The sequence below is a fragment of the Megascapheus bottae genome, chromosome 19 (genome assembly GCF_031878675.1).
Source record: "Megascapheus bottae isolate mThoBot1 chromosome 19, mThoBot2.hap1, whole genome shotgun sequence".
In the NCBI taxonomy this organism is placed as follows: domain Eukaryota; kingdom Metazoa; phylum Chordata; class Mammalia; order Rodentia; family Geomyidae; genus Megascapheus; species Megascapheus bottae.
In genome coordinates, this window is record NC_143527.1 from 47937408 (window position 1) to 47959832 (window position 22425).

Here is a 22425-nt window from a genome sequence, read left to right on the forward strand (position 1 = left end):
CTTTCTCCTGTCCATCATAAGCTGATTTTCTAGCTAGGTATGAAATCATTTTATATACTATTCATTCTGCCTCTAGGCAAAGAAATGTCTTCCTAAATTTGGGAAGACAGATAGGCCTATTTTTCTTGTCCATATAGAGCCTGCACTTGACCCTATTTATACAGGGGCAAAGTTTTCCTGCCCACGTGTTTTTGGGTATGTATAGCTAAATCTTAACTAAGTCTTTTTTTCATAAATGTTTTATTGTAATTAATAGAAGGGTTACATTACATTCACCAGATAGAAGGTGCATTACTTCACATACATTGATACCCTTTCTCATGTCATGGTCCCCATTTCCCTCCCCCCACCCCGCCGCTCATGTTGTTTTCCCCCCTACCCTATTCAATTTCAAATAGCCAATCAAGCATATATATAATATATCACATAACAAGGTGAAAAATATTAATTGAGTCTTATTATCTTAAGAATTTCAAATCTTTGGCCCTCATTTTTTAAAAATTTTTTGCTAGTCCTTGGGTTGTGAACTCAGAGCCTGAGCACTGTCCTTGGGCTTTCTCAAGGGTAGAGCTCTACCACTTGATTCACAGCCCCATTTCAGCCTTTTCTATATATGTGGTACTGAGGAATAGAACCCTGGTCTTTGTGCATGCTAGGCAAGCATGCTACCACTGGGCCAAACTCCTGGTCCTCTGGCTCTCATTTTTATTGAGGTCGGAAGAGATTTCTGTGAACCACATTTCTTAATGGGAACCTGTTTTTCAACTTTGGTAGAATTTAGAGGATCTATAATAAAAGAATGAAAATAATATGATTAGTATTTTTTATGATTAATATTTTTGTATTAAGAGTTCTCACACTTGAATGTATAGATGATTGGGGCTCATTTGAATGCAGTTTTGTGATTCCAATAAAAAAGTATAATTGAAATATTGTAGTAAAGTAAATTTTAAGTTCTAATCTCCCTAAATATAGTGTAGTACTGGGACTTCCAATAGGTTCACCTTAAGAGTAAATTTACTAGTTGCTTAAATGTGCAGCAAACACATAATGATCTTTGTTGCTGTTTTGTTTTCTTTTTGTCTTGCTTATTTATATGTCTTCGGGAGGGTAAGGAAGACACAAAAATGGAGGGACAAAGAGCAAACAAATGGAGCAGAGGTACTCACTAGATACCATGTTGAAAATGAACTGTATAACTCGTGAGTGGGGACGAGGAATGGGGACTAGGCGAATATGAGGTAAGGGATGACATTGTCCAAAAAGAAATTTACTGTTTACCTGACTTATGTAACTGTGACTTTTCTGCATACAACCTTTAAAAGAAACAATAAAAAATTAAAATTAAAAAGAAATATGTATTTGTGCCAGTCTTGGGGCATGAACTCAGGGCCTGAGCACTGTCCTTGGGCTTTCTCAAGGCTAGTGCTCTACCACTTGAGCCACAGCACCACTTTTGGCTTTTTCCATGTATGTGGTACCAAGGAATAAAACCCAGGGCTTTGAGCATGCTAGGCAAACACTCTACCACTAGGCCACACTCCCAGCCCCTACACTTTCTTATACTCTTATCATTTACATAAAATATTGACAATTGAATCTAATAAACATTTTGCTTCAAATTCTAAATATAAAAGGTAAAGGAATACAGAAATCTAGTGTATTAGAGTGGCAATAATAGCATAGCTATTTTTGATTGAGGATTTATGTAACCTCTGTGCGTGTGTGTGTTTCTGTTTGTGTGTGTGTCCTGAGTCTTGAGCTTAGGACCTAAGGCTTTGTATGCTTTTATAGCTCAAGGCTAGAGCTCTACCACTTAAGCTACAGCTCCAGTTTTGGCCTTTTGGTTGTTAACTGGAGATAAGAGTCTCACAAACTTTCCTGTACAGGCTAGCTCTGAACTGCAGTCTTCAGGATCGCAGGCATGATTCACCAACAGATGGATTAGGTTTCTGTAACTTTTAAAATATTTTAATACTTAATATTTACAAATATATATTTACCAGTATATACAAATATTTAAAATATTCTAATATATTTAGCTCACGTTTGTAACCCTAACTATTGAGGCTGAGATTAAAGAATTGCAGCTCAAGGGCCTCTCCACCAATGGAACAGTGTGGTTGTGCATGGCTATAATCTCAGTTATAGAGGAAGTACAATGGTTGAGTACAGTGGCACATACCTGCATTCCAAATGACACAGACAGTATCTTAGTGCTAATAAATTACCAAAAAAAAAAAAAAAAAAGCTGGAAGTGCATCTATAGCTCAAGTGGTAGAGCACTAGTCTTGAGCAAAAGAAGCTCAGGGGCTCTGCCCAAGCCCTGAATTCAAGCCCCAGGACAATTTAAAAAAAATAGCATATATTAGTTGTACAAGGGGGTTTCATTGTGTTATTTCTATACTTGAGAGTAGGGTGAACTTGGCATGCTAAGGGGGACAATGAGGCAGAGCTAGAAGCTGAAGAAGGGAGATACATGCTGTACCCCATCTTATCCAATGTCAGCTTGAAAAGGCTTAATCACCTGCCTTAGGACTCTACCAATCTAGGTTGCAGGTCTAGAGATGCCTTTGATAATAAGGCCTGGCAGGGCTGCCTGTGTTCCAGAGTGGAAACCCCCAGAAGGAGGTAACTATAGCTCCAAGGCGTCTCACGGGAGCCTTGGGTCAGTGCCAGAGCTTTGCTTTCATCAAGGTACAAGTGGGGTATGTTGAGATGTGGGCCTTGAGGACACAACACAATATCTGGAGCAAGAAGGCTTCTGTGAAAAAGAAAAAAAGAAAACCAAACCAAAACAACAACAGTAAAAACACCCTAAAAAAAAACCGTAAAGGCAGGTTGTCTGTTATTACATTCCCTAAGGCCTCTGCTGTTTATCAGGAGCTGAGCTGCACAGAAATGGCAGAAAGCCAGACCTAGCTACAGGATGAGGGGAGAGAAGGGCACACATCATTTTTGTCAAACAGGTATTTTTCTTTTTTTCTTTTTTTTTTTTTTGCCAGTCCTGGGCTTGAGCTCAGGGCCTGAGCACTGTCCTTGGACTTTCTCAAGGCTAGAGCTCTACCACTTGAGCCTCAGCACCACTTCCAGCTTTTTTCTATGTATGTGGTACCGAGGAATCGAACCTGGGTCTTCATGCATGCTAGGCAAGCACTCTACCATTAGGCCAAACTCCTGGCCCCAAACAGGTGTTTTTGATAGTGACTGTGTCTGTGACTCATGTCAGTCCAACAAGGAAATTTTTGCCACTCTGAAAGAAGCTAGTAAGTGAACCTCCATTTTTCTATCTGTAAGTGACGCAAAAACTCCAAAGATTTCTCAAATGATTAAGGATAGAATGACTTTTATTTTTTTGTATTTTTTTTGTTTTGTGTTCACTACCTCTGCTTTGAAAATTCTCATTTATGAAGCTGGACCTCAAGAGGTTTGGCTGATTCCATGTTTCAAAGACGGGAATTAAAATAAAAGGAGAAGCCAAGTGTTGTAATCCTAGCTCTTCAGGAGGCTGAGTTCTGCGAATCATGGTTTGAAGCCACCTGGGGTAGAGGAAAGTCTGTGAGACTCTTATCTCCAATTAACCATCAAAAAGTCAGGAGTGGAGCTATGGCTCAAATGGTAGAGAGCTAGTCGAGCAAAAAAGCTCAGGGACAGTGTCCGGGCCCTGAGTTCATGCCCTAGAACTGGCACTAAATACATACATGCATACAAACACACACGTACGTATGTACGTACATACAGTGAGAGGTAATGGGTGCCCACAATCCCAATTATCAAAGAATCTGAGGTGAGGGGATAATTTCACCCCAAGAATGCAATATCAGCCTGGGCAATAAATGCAGTGTGACTATAATATTTTTAGTGTAAATAAAGGAGAGTCAAAATAATGTTACAACAAATTCAGTCATAGTTTGAGTTGGCTTTTACTTGTGATTCATCAATCTTGGCAACCAACAAAACAGAGAGCTCCCAGCAGGCTCTAGCAGAACATGAGTTGTTAGGAACAAGGAAACAGAGTAGAAAAAAAACAAGGTTATGATCCAGCTACTTCTGGTTTTTATTTTAAACCAAGGTTAAGGCAGCGGGCACTAGAGTCTCCTGATTTCAAGAAAAATTGGTCTGTTCTGGGACCTATTTACTTCTGTAAAGTTTGATTCTGTGGTATTTAGTGGGACTTTATATTTTGTCCTGGCTGCTAGAGCAAGATCTAATCTAAAACAATGGCCTCTCCTAACTGGTTAGCACAAGGTAAAATAGAGTTTTTGTTGGTTAGGAAATATCTGAAACATTAACAAAAAATTCCTAAGGTCCACAAGGCAATGGGGATGACATTTTAGTTTAGTAAACTCAATAGCCAGTCTCATGAAGGATAAAGGAAGTGTGTGCAATATATAATGTAATGTAATAATGTACCATAAAAAGAATAAAATGTCATTTGTAGCAATATGAATGCAGTCAGAGGGTAGGTATTATGTTAAGCTGAATAAGTCAGGCACAGGCTGATGTGATACCTAACTTCAGATGCACTGCCAGGTATTTTTTTTGTTGTTGTTGTTATTGGTTTTTTTTTTTAGGTTAATTGGTTTAATCTTCACAGAGTACTTTCGTGACAATATACATGCCTGACTGCTTAGGTTACCTTTGAGATAATTTTTTTCTGGGGATGGTCTGAATCATGATTCTCCTTCTGTAGCTGTTATGTCAGACATGTACTAATCATTCCCTCTTTGCTGACATGAATTCTCACTTGCCTGGTATAGATGGTATTATACCAGCTACTGTTTGCATTTTCAGTAGCTGCAGTTACGGAAAGAAACCAGTATACCTAAACATATTTTGAATGTTTATATCCCAGACAAATAAATGTATGAGGGAGCAGATATACTAACCACCCAGATCTGACCATATATGTACTGAAATCACATTATGCCCCACAAACACATGCAATTACTATGTGTCAATTAAAACTGATACATAATACTTGTTTTTGTGCCATCCTGGGGCTTGAACTCAGGACCTGGGCACTGTCCTTGAGTGGTTTTTGTTGTTGTTGTTCAGAGATAGTGCTGTACTGTTTGAGCCACAGTTTTACTTCAGGCTTTTCTTGAGAAGTCTCAAAGACTTTCCTGACTGGGCTGGCTTTGAACTGTGATTCTCAAATCTTAGCCTCCTGAATAGCTAGGATTACAGATGTAAGCCACCAGTGCCTAGCTATAACACTTTTTTTTTTTTGCTGGTCCTGGGCCTTGAACTCAGGGCCTGGGCACTGTCCTTGGGCTTTCTCAAGGCTACAGATCTACCACTTGAGCCTCAGCACCGATTTTGGCTTTTTCTATGTATGTGGTATGGAGGAATCGAACCGGGGTTTTCGTGCATGCTAGGCAAGCACTCTACCACTAGGCCAAACTCCTGGCCCCCCTCCCTCCCCTTTTTTTTAAAGTAGCTAGACAAGGCAGGAATGCCCTAGGTCCCTTCGTGATTGCAGCCATGGCCTCTGATTTACATGGTAGATTTACTCTTTTCTGGCTCTCTCTACATGACTCACATTTGGTCACCTTTAGTCAAATGACAATTTTCCTAATAAATGTTTTTCTTCTTTAAATGTTATACCTCACAAATTTCTCAGTTCTGTCTCTTAAGGATTCAGTTACCCTCTCGCACTACTCAAATTCCCTCTTCAATTTTCCCTGAATACTAAGTTGTCACAGTGCAGATTCTGTGTAATGGCCCTGGTCTTGCTATGCAAGCAGTAATATTGGCCTTTGAGAATGCTATGGGAGAGCTGGGAAAGTTATCTTCCCAGTTTGATCTTTGTATATGTCTTTCCAGCCTTGTAAAACTGGTTGGGATTATGAAGCGACAGAAGCAGAAGACTAGTGAAGCATTTATTTGAAAGTTTCCCTTATTCTAGAATAAAGCATACTACGTCATCAAAGATTCCATTTGGGCTGGGAGCGTAGCCTAGTGGTAGCATGCTCACCTAGCATGCATGAAGCCCTGGGCTAGATTCTTCGGTACCACACACACAGGAAAAAGCTGGAAGTGGCCCTGTCAGGGCTCAAGTGGCAGACCACTAGCTTTGAGCAAAAAGTGTCCAAGGACAGTGCCCAGGCCCTGAGTTCAATCCCCAGGACTGGCAAGAAAAAAAAAAAAAGATTTTACTTCCACTTTTGTAACGCATTCAAACTTTTAAATAAGATTCCCCCCAACCCCCCAATTGAAAGTAGGCTGAAATCTGAGGATTGAGATTTGAAGCCAGCCAGGAAAGTCCTTGAGATTTATCTCCAGTTAGCCACCAGAAAACTGGAGGTAGAATTGTGGCTCAAAGTGATATAGCACACTAGTGTTGAACAAAAGAGCTCAAAAATAGTGTCCAGACATGAACACACTCTTCATCAAAAGATAAATATAGGGGTGGGAGTTTGGCCTAGTGGTTAAAGTGCTTGCTTAGCATGCATGAAGACCCGGGTTCGATTCCTTGGTACCACATACATAGAAAAAAGCCGGAAGTGGTGCTGAGGCTCAAGTGGTAGAGCTCTAGCCTTGAGAAAGTCCAAGGACATTGCTCAGGCCCTGAGCTCAAGCCCACGACTGGCAAAAAAAAAAAAAAAAAAAGATAAATATAGTGAAGAATCATATAAAATGTTTAATGGTATGTCATTAGTGAATTAAAATTAAACCGAATAATTTTATACCACTCTATTCCTCCCAGAATAGTTAACACAGAGGGAAAGTTGACAAGAAAGAATAACAAAAACATTTGTCCATTGCTAGTGGAAATGCAAAGTAGAAAATTTTGTCACATGCTACAAAGTTACATTTCCCATATTACCTTCCACTTTGAAAAAAAATACAACTGAGGAGGGTGGGGGGAGGGAAATGGGGACCAAGATATGAGAAAGGTATTAATCTTTGTGAAGTATGCACCTTTTATCTGGTGAATATAATATAACCCTTCTATTAATTACAATAAAAATATATGGAAAAAACACAGCTGACCTTTTCTTACAAAATCAAATATATTCTTGCCATATGATCCAAAAATTATATTCTCTCTTGTCTTCCCAAACAAACTGAAACTTACATCTTCACCAAAGCACAAATGTTTATAGCAGTTACTCATTATTGTGAAAACATGGAAACAATTCAGAAAGCTTTCCATATACAGCTATATAAGGAAACTGGAAAATCAAGACAACAGGTGTTTATCAGTGCTGAAAATAAATAAGATCAACCTACAAAAAAAAAATCGTGTCCAGGCCTTGAGTTCAAGTCCCATAATCGACCAAAAAGAAAAAAAAGATTAGTAGCCTCACTGAATTTTAGATCCTCTTTAAGACAAAAAAAATTGTTATAAAAATTAGGTTGTTGGGGCCGGGAGTTTGGCCTAGTGGTTAAAGTGCTTGCCTAGCATGCATGAAGACCCGGGTTCGATTCCTCGGTACCACATATATAGAAAAAAGCCGGAAGTGGTGCTGAGGCTCAAGTGGTAGAGCTCTAGCCTTGAGAAAGTTCAAGGACAGTGCTCAGGCCAGGGCTCAAGCCCAGGACTGGCAAGAACATAAATAAATAAATAAATAAAAATTAGGTTGTTACCTTTATTATAACAAGTTTAAGAAGACCACAAAAGTTTTTTTTTAAATAAGAGATTTTTAATATGACACAGAATTAGTAATTATTTAGAGGTTGCTATTTTTAAAAACTGGTAGAAATTTAATAGAAGTTTACACATTAATCTGGATATATCTTAAAGCCATAGTGATCAACAGAAGAGGAGATAAGATCTGTATTCCAATACTACACATGCAAATTGCATGGAGGATCCAAAAACAAAACTTAGGAGGCTAAAACAGGGACATTTCAAGGTCAAAGCCAGCCTGGCTAACACAGCAAGCTACTGTCTAAAACAACAATGAGGAAAGTACATGCATACAAACAAGTTTAATTATACATACCAAGAAAAGGGGGGTAATACGGGGGGGAAAGTGGGAGAAAAATGTGAGAGGGGGTAACAATGTTTGGCAAGCACTACTTTAAGTATGCAACTATAACCCCTCTGTACATCACACTGACAATAACATTAAATTTTAAAACAAGTTAAGAGTGTTATGGTTTTAGAATGACAATGAGAATATGAGGAGGTTATGTTTGGATGAGTGTAGAAAAATAATGAATTAAAAAAATAGAGATACTGACTCAGATTATTGGCAATTGCATGTTTAGATTCAATTAATAGAATAATCTATTCACTCTTGTATATTAAGGTCCCTATCCCAAGAACTAGCTGTTACAAATGTGAATATTATCTCTATCATAGATTGTTAGTTTAACTGTTGAATTTATGAGCATCAATAATGAAAGATAGTAAAAGGAGGATACTGACATTCATAAGACAGGAAAAGTAGATAATGGTCCATCAACTAAATAGTTCAGTTAAATGGCAATGGTTAATAATCTGCATCAGTTTGGATGATAAGAACATTCTCATTTGTAAGGAATATCAGTGGTAGCCAATGTCCAAGTTAGACAAATATGATTAGGTTACTTCTATAACATGAAGGTGGATCTTGGGAGATACCTCTGAGACTTCAGAATATAAGAGGAGAGATATAAAATACATGGCTATGACCAGGGGAGGATTCCAACAGACAAACAGCACAGAGAATTTAGTGATATAATGCATAGGTATTCCCATGTGCTTGACTTCACTATCTCTTCAAAGTTTACAACTCTGTCCTTCCTTCCCAAAGTGAAGGGTTAGAAATAGGAAGACAGGAATATCACTGTATGTGGGACACTAAATTGTCTCTGTCCCATAACAGATTTGTGTTTCCACTTGTTCACCTCTATGGATTACTGATTTGGTTTTTGTTGTTGTTGTTTTATATATTTATTTTTGGTTTGTGTGTGTGTGTGTTGTGTATGTCTGTATGAGGGTTGGTCATGGGGCTCGAACTCAGGGTCCTGACACGGCTCCTGACCATATGTGCTGAAGGCTAGTACTCTACCACATTTAAACCATAGATCCACTTCTAGTTTTTCTGGTGATTAACTGGAGATAAGAATCTCATGGTCTTTCCTGCCCAGACTAGCTGTAAACTGAGATCCTCAAATCTTAGCCTTCTAATTGGCTAGAATTACAGAGGTAAGCAGTCAGCACTCAGCTTGATTTGTTGATAGCATAACCTTTCCCAAAGTACAGACTGAGGGAGAAACTATCAAAGTGAAAATACATTAATGTTTCAGTTATGTGTAGTAGAAGAAAGATAAAGAAAGACCACAAAGTTATAAGAAATAGGAAAAATAAGCTCAGAGAGCAGACTTCAAAGATCCCTGTTTCAACACCATCGGTGGGAACATCCAGAGAATAAAGGTCTTGTTTTGTGGATCTTCAAAACATTCACTTCACCAGACAGAAATGCAAAACTTACTTTGATGTTCCATGATGAAATTTAAAAAAGCGCGACACATTAATTGTAATTTTTTATTAAAATACTTCTTTATGAGGACAACTTGGGGCAAAATACATAGTTTTGTATGCTGTAGACCATGTAAAACACAGTAAAACATACATTTTTGGGAAGGTATGAAAACAAAAATTTTAAATATGGTTGATTAAAAATTACCTTATTTTCCAGAAAAGTTTTTATTTCTTTTCTCAACTTTGAAGTTATTCTGAGTTAAATATATTGTTCATATATTCTATTCTACCTATATTTTCTGAAGCTTTGTAAAATCACACTTCTTTTCTTTTCTTTCCTTTTTTTTTTTTTTTTTTTGCCAGTTCTGGGGCTTGAACTCAAGGCCTAGGCATTGTCCTTGGGCTTTCCTCAAGGCTAGTGCACTACCACTTGAGTCGCAGCACCACTTTTGATTTTTTCTGTGTATGTGATACTGAGGACTCGAACCCAGGCTTCGTGTATGCTCGGTAAGCACTCTACCACTAGGCCATGTTCCCAGCCCTGTGTAAATCACATTTCTATGTGAAGAATTCTCTTTATATCTTTTGTGAAACTAACAACCAAACATTAGATTTTTTTTGACTTGGTACTATACTTATGAATAACAATCTAAATACTTTCCTTCCTCCCTCCCTCCCATCCTTTTTTGTTTTTTTTCTCCCCTTCTTCTCTTCTCTCCTTCCCTCCCTCCTTCCTTCCCTTCCTACCTTCCTTTCTTTTTATTGCTGGCACCAGGGTTAAACTCAGGAGCTCCCATTTGCTTAGCTAGTTTTTTTTTCTTTTAAATAACTTCAGTCACCTCTCCCCACCCCCCAAAAAATCATTGAGAAATGTAGGGAATGGAAAAAGATGCTGTATTTAAAATTTTGCACATGATCATAAATGCAGGTAAAATATTTTTATTAAGAAAACACAACCATGTTGCCAGTAAACACCCAAAGTCTAGTCATAGGTATAAATGAGCAATGCTGAAATGAAGAAGCTAGAATTCTCAAGTTCAAGAAAACCTTCTGCTTCTTAGGTCCTAATGATGAAGGGGGCTAAAATAGTTCAGGCACTTTTAAACAAATGTACTTTAGGTAAAAAGTAAGAAAAACACACTATGGTCTAAGTATCAGTTATACCCATGAGCTAACTCTCAGCCTCTTAAAAGGCCAAAATACCTTGAATATACATTAGAATTTCAGGAAAAAGCAGGAAAGATATCAAGGCTTTAATTTTATAACCATTAATTACAGAGTTACAAATGATCTTACAAACAGAGTTCAAATAATGCATATACAAATGTATCCAAAAGCATTATATATTTTTATGTACTAAAATATGTGCTACAAAGTATGCCTTAAAAATTACTTGTAATTCACATATGCCCTAGAAAACTTGGCAATCCGTAAAATTGTCAGTTTAATAGAAATATTATTGTCTTAGATTCACTCTTGAAGGTGGGATTTTATTCCTATGAAGGGCATACAGAACTTCAGCTTATCTCTAATGAAACATTATTTAAAAAAAAGCTGATTGCATAGCTCTGTAGTATATTTTGAGTGAAGAGCATTCTAGCCTCTCCATATATGTGTTTATCAAGAACATCAGATGAAATTCAATAAATGAAAAATTACTAAATAACCCAAACAATCAATATAAATAGTTGTTCCCATTACAGTTCCCTGCATTATTACCCTCTCTTGATACATCTGCCGTTTCCCACACAGTGTCTACAGAACCAGGCACTAACCTGTTAGTGCTAGGCTAGTTCCATCTCCCTGTTCAGCTTCACCTTTAGCTATGTTGCTCCTAACAGGAAAACAGGTTCTTCCCTTGGGACCCATGTGGAATCCAATTTGGCAGTCATTCCCCAGCCCTCGTGCTCTTAAAGATGACGCCTTAGCTCATACAAATGCTCACTTGGGTATTCACCTAATCTCACATGTATTTAGTGTAGCTTCAAAGGCATGTACAGAAATGTATCATTTCAGAAAGGGAATGGAAGAGAATGACAAATGTTCAGTAAAGCACTGTCAGCCTATGTATTATGGGATAGGTCCTACCATGTAAGTTTTTTTTTTAAATTATCAACGTATTAAGTTTTACTTTCTAAAGCCAAAGTCAAAATGTGTAAATTAAGCTTCTTATGGTAATTTTATGTGAGTTATCACAGTAATATATTTGAATATCTACTATACTTATAAAGTACATAAACACTACAAGGCACAAATGAAGAACAACATATTCTGTAGCAGGTGAAGAAATCATAACTCAGGTTAATACCCTTCTGCTATAATTTTCAAAACAGAAGAAAAGATCATCAGATCTTTTAGGAATTCTCTGTGTACCTGCTGGTCATATGACCAAAGTTATACATGTGTCCAAAAGCAAAGATACATTACAAGTGGGCAATAAACAATGAGAGCAGCTATAATCATATATAAATGAAGACATCCCTGGATATATCATACTTTAAACATAACTCATTCCAAATTCTTTACATCTTCGTAACCTGTTGGCATTCTGATGCAACGGGTAGATTCTCTGAGTAACTTTCATACTTATACCTCTCTTTCTGACTAAGTTGTTTTATATTTACATTTTTTCTTCTTTAAAACATACAGTTCATACATTTGACAGTCTTACTGCCATAATCAATACATTCTGGACCAATGCACTCACAGCAGGCATTATGAAACCAGCGATATTTGGATGCACCCATGGACTCACAGGATATTTTACACTGATGTATGGACATGCAGTCATCAAAATAAACCACCGTGCACATGTGCTCTGAAAAACAAAAATCCAAGATTTCAACAGGAGAAAACAACAATGAAAAAAAATCCAGGCAATGTTTAACTACCCAGTTGAGTATTATTAACAATTATTTATCATTTTAGTTCTCTAATTGCAGTGGAATGAGATGCGATATAGGAAAAAAAGATACTCTTTGATCAGGCACTAACAGCTCACATCTGTCATACTAGCTACTTAAGAGGCTGAGATCTGAGCATCACAGTTCAAAGCCAGCCTGGGCAGAGAAGTCCCTGTGAGACACTAATCTCCAATTAACCACCAAAAAACCCTGGAAGTAGAGCTGTGGTTCAAAGTGGTAAAGAGCTAAGTTGAGCCAGAAAACTTCAGGACAGTACCCAGACCCTGAGTTTAAGCCTCAGAACTGACAAAAAGAAAGAAAAAAAATTCTTAGTGTAAGGCCAGGTACAGTGACTCATATATATAATTCTACCTACTTGGGAGGCATGAAGGAAAAATGAGCTGTCATGAAAGATAATTATAGGGCCTCGGAGCTTGGCCTAGTGGTAGTGCTCACCTAGCATGCACAAAGCCCTGGGTTGGATTCCTTGGTAGCACATATACACCTATACACACACCAGAAGTGGTGCTGTGGCTCAAGTGGTAGAGTGTGAGCCTTGAGAAACCTGAAGGACAGTGCTCAGGCCTGGAGTTTAAGCCCTAGGACCATGGTACTGGTCCTGCAGGTTGAACTCAGGGACTCACTTGAGCCATATCCTCATTCTACGAAAGAAAAATTACTCTATCATTTAACAAAAGCCTATTTTGAGTCAGGGCCTCGTAGGTTCTGCCTGTTAATTCCAGCAACACAGGAGGCTGAGATCTAGAGGACGACTGAGGCTAATACAGCAAACGAGTAAGGGCTAGAGGCGTGGTTCAAGTCGTAGTGCACAACTAAGCAAACAAATAGAAACCACTGAGTTCAAACCCTTGGTACAGTGGGGGGGAGAGGAAAGCCTGTTTTGCTTTCATTGTTGATGTCCAAAATTTTATTCTTCTTCATGTAAGAGTTGTGAGAGGGTACAGCTAGACAAAGAAAAATATACATTAGCCTATTGATACATCATAATCTCATGCCTTTTCCTTCAGTATTGAAATTTAAACTCAGGACCCCACACTTGCTAGGCACATGGGTGTTCTACCATTAAGTCATACCTCTAGTCTTTTTTTTTTTTTTTGCCAGACCTGAGCTTTGAACTCAGGGCCTGAGCACTTTCCTTGGGTTTTTTTCAAGGCTAGAACTCTACCACTTGAGCCACAGCACCACTTCTGGCTTTTTTCTGTGGTACCAAGGAATCAAACCCAGGTCTTCGTGCCTGCTAGGCAAGTACTCTACCACTAGGCCAAACTCCCGGCCTCCTCCTGGCACCCCTCCCATCTCTTTTTGTACTGGCAAATTAATATTTTTTTATGTGCTGATCCTGGCCTCAAACTTCAATCTACTCTCCCCTCCCTGCCCCCCCCCCCCGCCCCGTGGGACTTGAACACTGGGCCTAGGCATTGTCCCTAAGCTCTTCAGCTCAAGCCTACTGCCCTACTCCTGGTGCCACAGTACCACTTCCAGTTTTCTGGGTGATTAACTGGAGATAAGAGTCTCACAGACTTTTTAGTGGCTGAGCTGGTTCTGAATCATGATCCTCAGATCTCAGCCTCTGGAGTTGCTAAGATTATAGGCATGAGCTACACTAGAAACTTCAAATTTTTTTTTTTTGTGGGTCATGGGGCTTAACCTCTGGGCCTAGGTGCTATCCCTGAGCTCTTCAGCTCAAGGCTACCACCCTACCCCTGAGCCATAGCACCACTTTCTGTTTTTTTGTTTTTTTGTTTTGTGCCAGTCCTGGGACTTGAACTCAGGGCCTAAGCACCGTCCTTTGGTTTTCCTCAAGGCTAGCTCTTTACCACTTGAAACACAGCACCACTTCTGATTTTTTCTATGAATTGAACCGGGGTCTTTGTACATGCTGGGCAAGCACTCTACCTTTAAGCCAAACTCCAGGCCCAAACTTCTACACTTTTCTTTCTTTCTTTTTTTTTGCCAGTCCTGGGGCTTGGGCATGTTATTGGACACTTTTTATTCAAGGCTACTGCTCTGCCACTTGAGCCACAGCACCACTTCTGGCTTTTTCTGTGTATGTGGTACCCAGGAATGGAACTCAGGGCTTCATGCATGTGAAGTGAGCACTCTAACATTAGGCTATGCTCCTGGCCCACTTTCCATTTTCTAGTGATTAACTGGAGATAAGATCTCACATTCTTTTGTGCCCGGGAGTGGTTTTGAACTGAGATCCACAGATCTTAGCCTCCTGGGTAGCTAGGATTACAGGCATGACCCCAGCTGAAACTGAGTTTTTTGCCCAAGGCTAGCACTATACCACTTGAGTCATAGCTCCACTTTAAGTGTTTTGTTAATAAACTTGAGATAAGAGACTCAGGGACTTTCCTTCCTGGGCTGGCTTTGAATAAACCACAATCTTGCATAGCTAGGATTACAGGCCTAAGCCATTGGTGCCTAGGCACGAGAGACTTATCTCCAATAAAACTACCAAAAAAGCTTAAAGCAGAGCAGTGGCTTAAGTGGTAAAGTGCTAACCTTGACCAAAAGAAGCTTAAAGATGTCCCAAGCCCTGAGTTCAAGGCCTAGGACTGGCAAACACACATATAAACATTTAGCTGATAACTACAGTATCATTTGCAGCACCAATACTATCATAAAAATCTGACTTTGTGGGACACTGTGACAGCTACCTGATGGCAAGCAATAGTGTGTTAGGTAAGGAGCATGAATGCCATTTTTAATGAAAAGCATTAAAAATAGTTACCTCTTTTGCCAACAAAGCCTCCATACCAGGAGTACAAGAGGAGTTTTGAGGACATGCTGAAAAGCCCCATCTACTCAGGGACTCAAGGTTATTGACATCTAGAATCTACATAAAACTACAGTGTAAAATCAAAAAGCTGTTCCATGAAATAACAGATTTCATACATGATCATAGTACCCGTGAGAGGCTGAAAGAAGACAAGTCTAGCAGGTACCTTTGTCACTGGAATAAGGTGCGTGAACATTATTGCTAGGAACAGACACATTTTGATGATGAGGGTGGTTCACCGTTTCTAAAAATGAAACCAGATTTTCATGATGTGAAAGTTCTTCTGCAACAGGGAAGGAAACAATGTTCCAGTTCAACTGGGTGTCTCCTTCTGTGAGTGCCCGGAAGAGGGAGGGGATAGGCTCATGCAGCTCTTCCACTGTGCTCTTTGAAGTAGGAGGAGTGTCGCTGTAATTTCGAGGATTACACATACCTAGACAAGGCAAAGAGAAGAAAAACATATTGTTCTCTCACTGACTGTGACATTTGGGTGGTATTAGTTATTCCCCAGCCAAGAAAATGCCACATGTTAAAGCTCTGTGACTTCTAACATTATATGTTCTTTTTTTTTTTCCCTCTCCCTGAAATGGCCTAGAAGTGATGATGATACCCACCCAAGAAAATGAGTAAGCTGAAGACCCAGACCTCGTAAACTTCCTTGAAGAAAAGAGTGATTCCACAGCTGGAGCAGCACAAGCACAGTGAGCCAAGAATAGAAAGTAAAGAAGTGTTTAATGAATAAAAAAGATATACAACAGGCATTCTGAAGGGGCTCCCACTGGCAAAGTCCATGATAACATTAGATTATTTACTACCTTGTGAATAAGCAGGATTTTATAAGTATTTCTTTCTTTGGTTCTTTTTTTTTTGTCAGTCCTGGGACCTGAACTCAGGGCCTCAGCACTGTTCTTGGGCTTTCTCAAGGCTAGCACTCTACCACTTGAGCCACAGCACCACTTCTGGCTTTTTTTCTGGTGGTACTGAGGAATCGAACCTGGGTCTTTGTGCATGCTAGGTGAGCACTTTACCACTAAACCAAACTCCTGGCCCCTTATGAATATTTCTATTATTTTTTGTGGGTGATGGGGCTTGAACTCAGCCTGGGAGCTGTCCCTGATCTCTTCAGCTCAAGGCTACCTACCACCCTACCCCTGGGCCTGGCATTGTCCTTGAGCTCTTCAGCCCAAGGCTACCACCCTATCCTTGAGCCAAGCCCCATGTTCTGTTTTCTAGAAGTTAATTGGAGATAAAAGTCTCAAGTCCCTTTGTGCTGGCTTTAAACCTTGATCCTCAGATCTTAGCCTCCTGAGTAGGTAAGTTTATAGGCATGAGCCACAATGCAGGCTTACTATTTCTATTATTTAAAAAAAAAGAACAGGGGGCTGGGAGTTTGGCCTAGTGGTAGAGTGCTTGCCCAGCATGCATAAAGACCTGGGTTTGATTCCTTGGTACCACATACATAGAAAAAAGCTGGAAGTGGTGCTGAGCCTCAAGTGGTAGAGCTCTAGCCTTGAGAAAGTCCAAGGACAGTGCACAGGACCTGAGCTCGAGCCTAGGACTGGCAAAAAACAACAACAACAACAAACAAACCCAACAACAACAACAACAAAACAGAGGGCAGGAAGCTCTTCTGTATCAACTGATAAATGTAGAAGGAATGAAGGAAACACAAAAGTACCATTTGGCACCATCACAAAAACTTTTTATCAGATTCATTGACAAATTAGTCAATGGATGCTAAGGGTAGAGAGTAGAATTTTAATGAAGGATATATTGTCCTGACCTTACACAACTCTATAAAGTACTTGTTGATTTGTATCCTGTACACATCAGTATGATCACACCACTAGTGACAGGACATGTAGATGCTGTGTGTTACCACAGACATGCAGATATTCAGCATCATTTCAGGATGGTGTTGCCCAGAATGTGTGCCTTTAAGTCTGGTTATTAAGCGAGATCCGTGTAGTGGACAGAGACTGTGGGCCACCTGTCATAATGTAATGCCTGAAGTCTAAAACTGTCAAGGGCAAGATGAAGGGAAAATGCCAAAGTAAATGAGTGAAGAGACAGGACAACTAAACTTATCACAAAGTCCTAGACATTAGTTGTTTCCGTAGTGTAGTGGTTATCATGTTCGCCTCACACATAGTCCTAGACAGTAGCTTGAACCAAAAAAAGAACTGCTGAGATAAGTGGTACAATCGGAATGGTGTTTGTAGTTTTTGTGGCAATGCTGGGTTTTTTTATTTGGAGGGGTGTATGATAGTTTGTAGATTATGTGTTGTTGGAAGAGTCAGACTCAAGTGTTTTATGGAGCATCAAGATTAAAACTAAGACATAAACAAGTATGTATAAGTGCATGTGTAGGAAGAAGAGAAGGAGGGAGACTCATCAATAGAGCAAATAGGTTAAAAAAATGTTATTAGAGGACCAGGAGTTTGGCCTACTGGTAGAGTGCTCACCTAGCATGTGCGAAGCCCTGAGTTCATTTCCTCGGTACCACATACTTAGAAAAAGCCAGAAATAGTGCTGCGGCTTAAGTGGTAGAGCGCTAGCCTTGAACAGAAAATGTCCAATGACAGTTCCCAGGCCCTGAGTTCAAGCCCAGGACTGGCAAAAAAAAAATGTTATTAGAGGAATCTTTTTACCCTTCTGGCAAGTTTCTTCCAGTTTTGAATATATTTCAAAACGAGTTAAAAATTTAAAAGAACAAGACTGGAGAGCACTGGTGGCAAGTGAATTAATTGGTAGTTGAATGTACAGGCAAACACTACTAAGCTTAGCTATTATTCTGTCTAAAATCTTATTATTTATTTATTTTATTTATTATTATTTTTAAGAATTTATTAACATTGATTTTTACATCATATTTCAAATGACATATTTAACAAACAAGTATTCAAGAAGGGAATCTCTATATACAATCATTGGCATTTAGATTTTAGAACATAATTAAAATTAGGCTGAGGGTTTGTATGTCACATATACATATTAATCTATGTAATAAAACATGTATATAGAGTCACTATTATTATTATTATTATTATTATTATTATTATTATTTTGCCAGTCCTGGGCTTGAGCTCAGGGCCTGAGCACTGTCCTTGGACTTTCTCAAGGCTACAGCTCTACCAGTTGAGCTGCAGCACCACTCCCAGCTTTATTTCTAATGTATGTGGTACCGAGGAATTGAATTGGGTCTTTGTGCATGCACTCTACCACTAGGCCAAACTCCTGGCCCAGCAATGAGTCTTTTTGAATAGGGTCATCTCTTGCCTTATTTTTTCTTAGTTTTTCACTCACCACCCCTGCCCATAAGTTGTACAGTTCATTTTCAACATAGTTATATTATTCTTTAACTTAGAAGTTAGACATGCTTTTGTGCTGGTATTAGAGCTTGAACTCCTATTATTGCATGGCCTTTGTGTTCCTGGCTGGCACTCTACCACTTAAGCCATACCTCCAGTTCCAGCTTTTTCTTGTTAATTAGGAATAAGAATCATGTAGATTTGTCTGCCCAGGCTTGCTTCAAACTTTAATTCTTTCAGTTCTCAGCTATCTCAAGTAGCTAGTTGGCTCAGGTGGTAAAATGCCTGCCTAGCAAGTGTGAGTACCTGAGTTCAAACCCCATCACATACATAAATGACAAATAGAGCAACTATTGATCCTCTCATGATTTGCATACTTATACAAGGCTGAAGACTGAGCATACTTCTGTAGAAGCAACATTATGAAGGGCCTTCAGCATATCTGAGAAGAGAAGAAAAAGAGTAACCATAACAATGACTATAGAAGGAAGCTACAACAGTTTGTTGTGATTTTGGATGGGCAACCATTTCACCTTCATGTACACAAGACACTGAATATGTAACCTACAAGCAAATATGTAATATAATTCATAGCATGGACCCCAAAGCCAGCTGATCCAGCTGGACTCTCTTCCATAGTAGCAATCTTACTTTAAAGAGGTCATTTAAATTTTCCAGGCATGGTTCCTCATGAAGCTAGATGAGGAATAATAAGCTCAGAATCCTTAGTTGTTTGTTTGTTTTGTTAAGGACTAAGTGAAATAAGAGGCAGAAAAGGCTTGGTTTATAAGACATATATAATCATTAGCTGTTTCTACTTTCCCAAACCTTCTTTGACTAAATCCAATTAAGAGATAACTACTGTGACATTTTAAGAAAAAAATGATTGAGCCTGCTGCTGATGGCTCACACCTATAGTCTTAGCTACTCAGGTATGAGTCCTAGCTGAGATCTGAGAATTGTGATTCAAATCCAGCCTGGGCAGAAAAGTCCCCATGAGACTCTTATCTCCAATTACCACTCAAAAACCGGTAATGGAGCTGTGGCTCAAAGTGGCAGAACACTAACCTTGAGCAAAAGAGCTCAGGAATAGCACCAAGGCTCTGAGTTTGAGCCCCATGACAGACAAAAAGAAAGTTATATTAGGCCTAAGTCTAGTGATAATATATATTCTATATAATTATAGTATACATTCTATATAATGCTAAGAAATAAGAATCACCTTTTTTCATATTACTAAGAAAGAATCTAGGTTAAAAATGTCCGCAACTAATTCACTGCACAGTAAAGACTCATCTGAGTTTCTACAATTTATAGTACCTACAAAACATATTGCCCTTGTTTTGTCTTCTTTCTAATGTACTGATAAGTGCTTTAAACTGTTTTGTTTTCATAGAGGGACAGCCAATCAACTGGGAAAAGATATTTGCCAATAATACATCAGACAAATGCTTAATATCCAGTATCTACAGGGAACTCAAGGAACTAATCCCCCCCAAACCCAACAAATCATTCACTAAATGGGCAAGGGAACTAAAGAGAGACTTATCAAAAGAAGAGATTAAAATGGCAGAAAAGCAAATGAGAAAATATTCATCATCCATGGTCACAAAGGAAATGCAAATAAAAACAACCCTAAGATACCACCTTACCCCAACAAGAATGGCCAAGATTTTGAAGTCAGACAATGACAGATGCTGGCGGGGTTGTGGAGAAAAAGGAACCCTACTGCACTGCTGGTGGGATTGTAAACTAGTTCAGCCACTCTGGAAAGCAGTGTGGAGGTTTCTTAAAGAAATGAAAATTGACCTTCCCTACAATCCAGCCATACCACTTCTGGGCATCTATCCTGAACACCATAACCCAAGATATGATAGGACACATGCTCAGATATGTTTATCTCTGCACTATTCACAATAGCCAGGCGATAGAAACAATCCAGATGCCCTACTGCAGATGAATGGATACAGAAAATGTGATATATGTATATATATATACAAATACATACAATGGAATTCTACATAGCCAACAGACAAGATAAAATAATGGCATTCGCAGGGAAGTGGATGAATCTAGAGTGAATCATGTTGAGTGAGACAAGTCAAGACCAAAGGAACAAAAGGTGCATGGTATCCTTAATATGTGGCTATTAGATCCAAACAGTACAAGAGCAAGGACTCAATATTTGCAAACTCAATGCTATGGACTTGATATGGGAAATATAAACACAACTACACAGACATAAAAACTTATGACTCTGGGGCCGGGAGTTTGGCCTAGTGGTAGAGTGCTTGCCTAGCATGCACAAAGACCCGGGTTCAATTCCTCGGTACTACATACATAGCAAAAAGTCGGAAGTGATGCTGAGGCTCAAGTGGTAGAGTGCTAGCCTTGAGAACGTCCAAGGACAGTGCTCAGGCCCTGAGCCCAAGCCCAGGACTGGCAAAAACAAACAAACAAACAAACAAAAAACCCACCAAACTTATGACTTATTACATAGGTTAATATGTATCTATGATATACAAACCCTTAGCCTAATTTTGATTATGTTCTAAAAACTAAGTGCCAGTGATTGTATATAGAGATTCCCTTCTTGAATACTTGTTTTTTAAACATGTCATTTGAAATATGATGCAAAAATCAGTGTGAATAAATTCTTTAATAATAAAAAACTATTTTGTTTTCACAGTATTTATTGAGCAACACCCAGGATATAAAGACCTTAAAAGAGAATATTAACAATATTAAAATAGTATTAAAAAATTCTCCACAATTTGATCTCTAATTCAATGTGCTTCAAATAAAATTCTTAAGGTTCTTTTTTAAGCAAGTCTAAGAAAAGAATGGTGCACATGGCATTTCTTTTCTCTTTTCTTTTGTGCAATGCTGAAGACCAAAGTGTAGGATACTTCCACTGGGCAAAATCCTAACTCTGGCACATTTCTTTTTTACAGGGTCACAACATTTATTTTTGTTTTGTCATTTTAATCTACTTATTTTAAGACTGGGTCTTGTTAGTGGCAGACTAACTTCAAAACTTTTCTTTTTCTTTCTCTCTTTTAAAACCATTTTTTGTAGCTTTGACACTCACAGGTTAATTTTCATTCACGCTGGTTGTACATGGCAACAGAGACATAGGCTATTCAAATACAGAGCTTTGGGAATCTTCATACTTTCTGGATACTGCCCATCGATCACATATGGCACATTCCTTATTCCTGTGGCCCAGAGAGCTTTGTTAAGCCTGGTATTGATGCAAATGTATATCTTTCATGGTAAGCTTCTGTACTACTTAAGTGCACAAGTGGCATGCTTCTTAAAGGCCCTTCTGTGGAAGATGCACTTGTGAATGTTGATGGTGTATTCTTGGGTGACCACTTTGAGGATGACAAAATGGCCCATTTTCTTCTCATCACACTTCTTTGTGAGAGCCATTCTTTGGGGCCCAAGTTGGAGAGGATCAAATGCTTTTTAAAAAATCAGTATTTGGGGCCGGGAGTTTGGCCTAGTGGTTAAAGTGCTTGCCTAGCATGCATGAAGACCCAGGTTCGATTCCTCGGTACCACATACATAGAAAAAAGTCGGAAGTGGTGCTGAGGCTCAATTGGTAGAGCTCTAGCCTTGAGAAAGTCCAAGGACAGTGCTCAGGCCCTGAGCTCAAGCCCAGGACTGGCAAAAAAAAAAAATAAAAAAAAAATAAAAAATCAGTATTTGCTGGGCGGGGGTGGGGGTGAGGGTGGGAGTGGGGTGGCTGAGGGCTCACACCTGTATTCCTTGTTATGCAGGAGGTTGAGATCTGAGGATTGTGGTTTGAAGAGAGCCAGGGCAGAAAAGTCTATGAGGCTCTTATTTCCAATCAACTATGCAGAAAAATCCAGAAGTGGCACTGTGATTCAAGTGGTAAAAAGCTAGTCTTGAAGACGAAGAGGCTCATGGACAGCAGCCAGGCCCTAAGTTCAAGCCCCAGGACTGGCAAAATAAACA

General features: G+C 39.1%; 1 protein-coding gene across 5 annotated transcripts in view; it reads right to left on the minus strand.

The window, feature by feature from the left end:
- Positions 1–9750: 9750 nt before the first annotated feature.
- Twsg1 (twisted gastrulation BMP signaling modulator 1) overlaps positions 9751–22425 on the minus strand; it is a 50301-nt gene continuing 37626 nt past the window's right edge. For all 5 annotated transcript variants that reach the window (XM_090353524.1, XM_090353523.1, XM_090353522.1 and 2 more), the window contains 2 exons: positions 15297–15563; positions 9751–12239 (listed from right to left, as the gene is read on the minus strand). In XM_090353524.1, the coding sequence (XP_090209650.1) occupies positions 12058–12239; positions 15297–15563 (449 nt within the window). In that variant the 3' untranslated portion in view covers positions 9751–12057. The remainder of the gene's footprint in view (positions 12240–15296; positions 15564–22425) is intronic.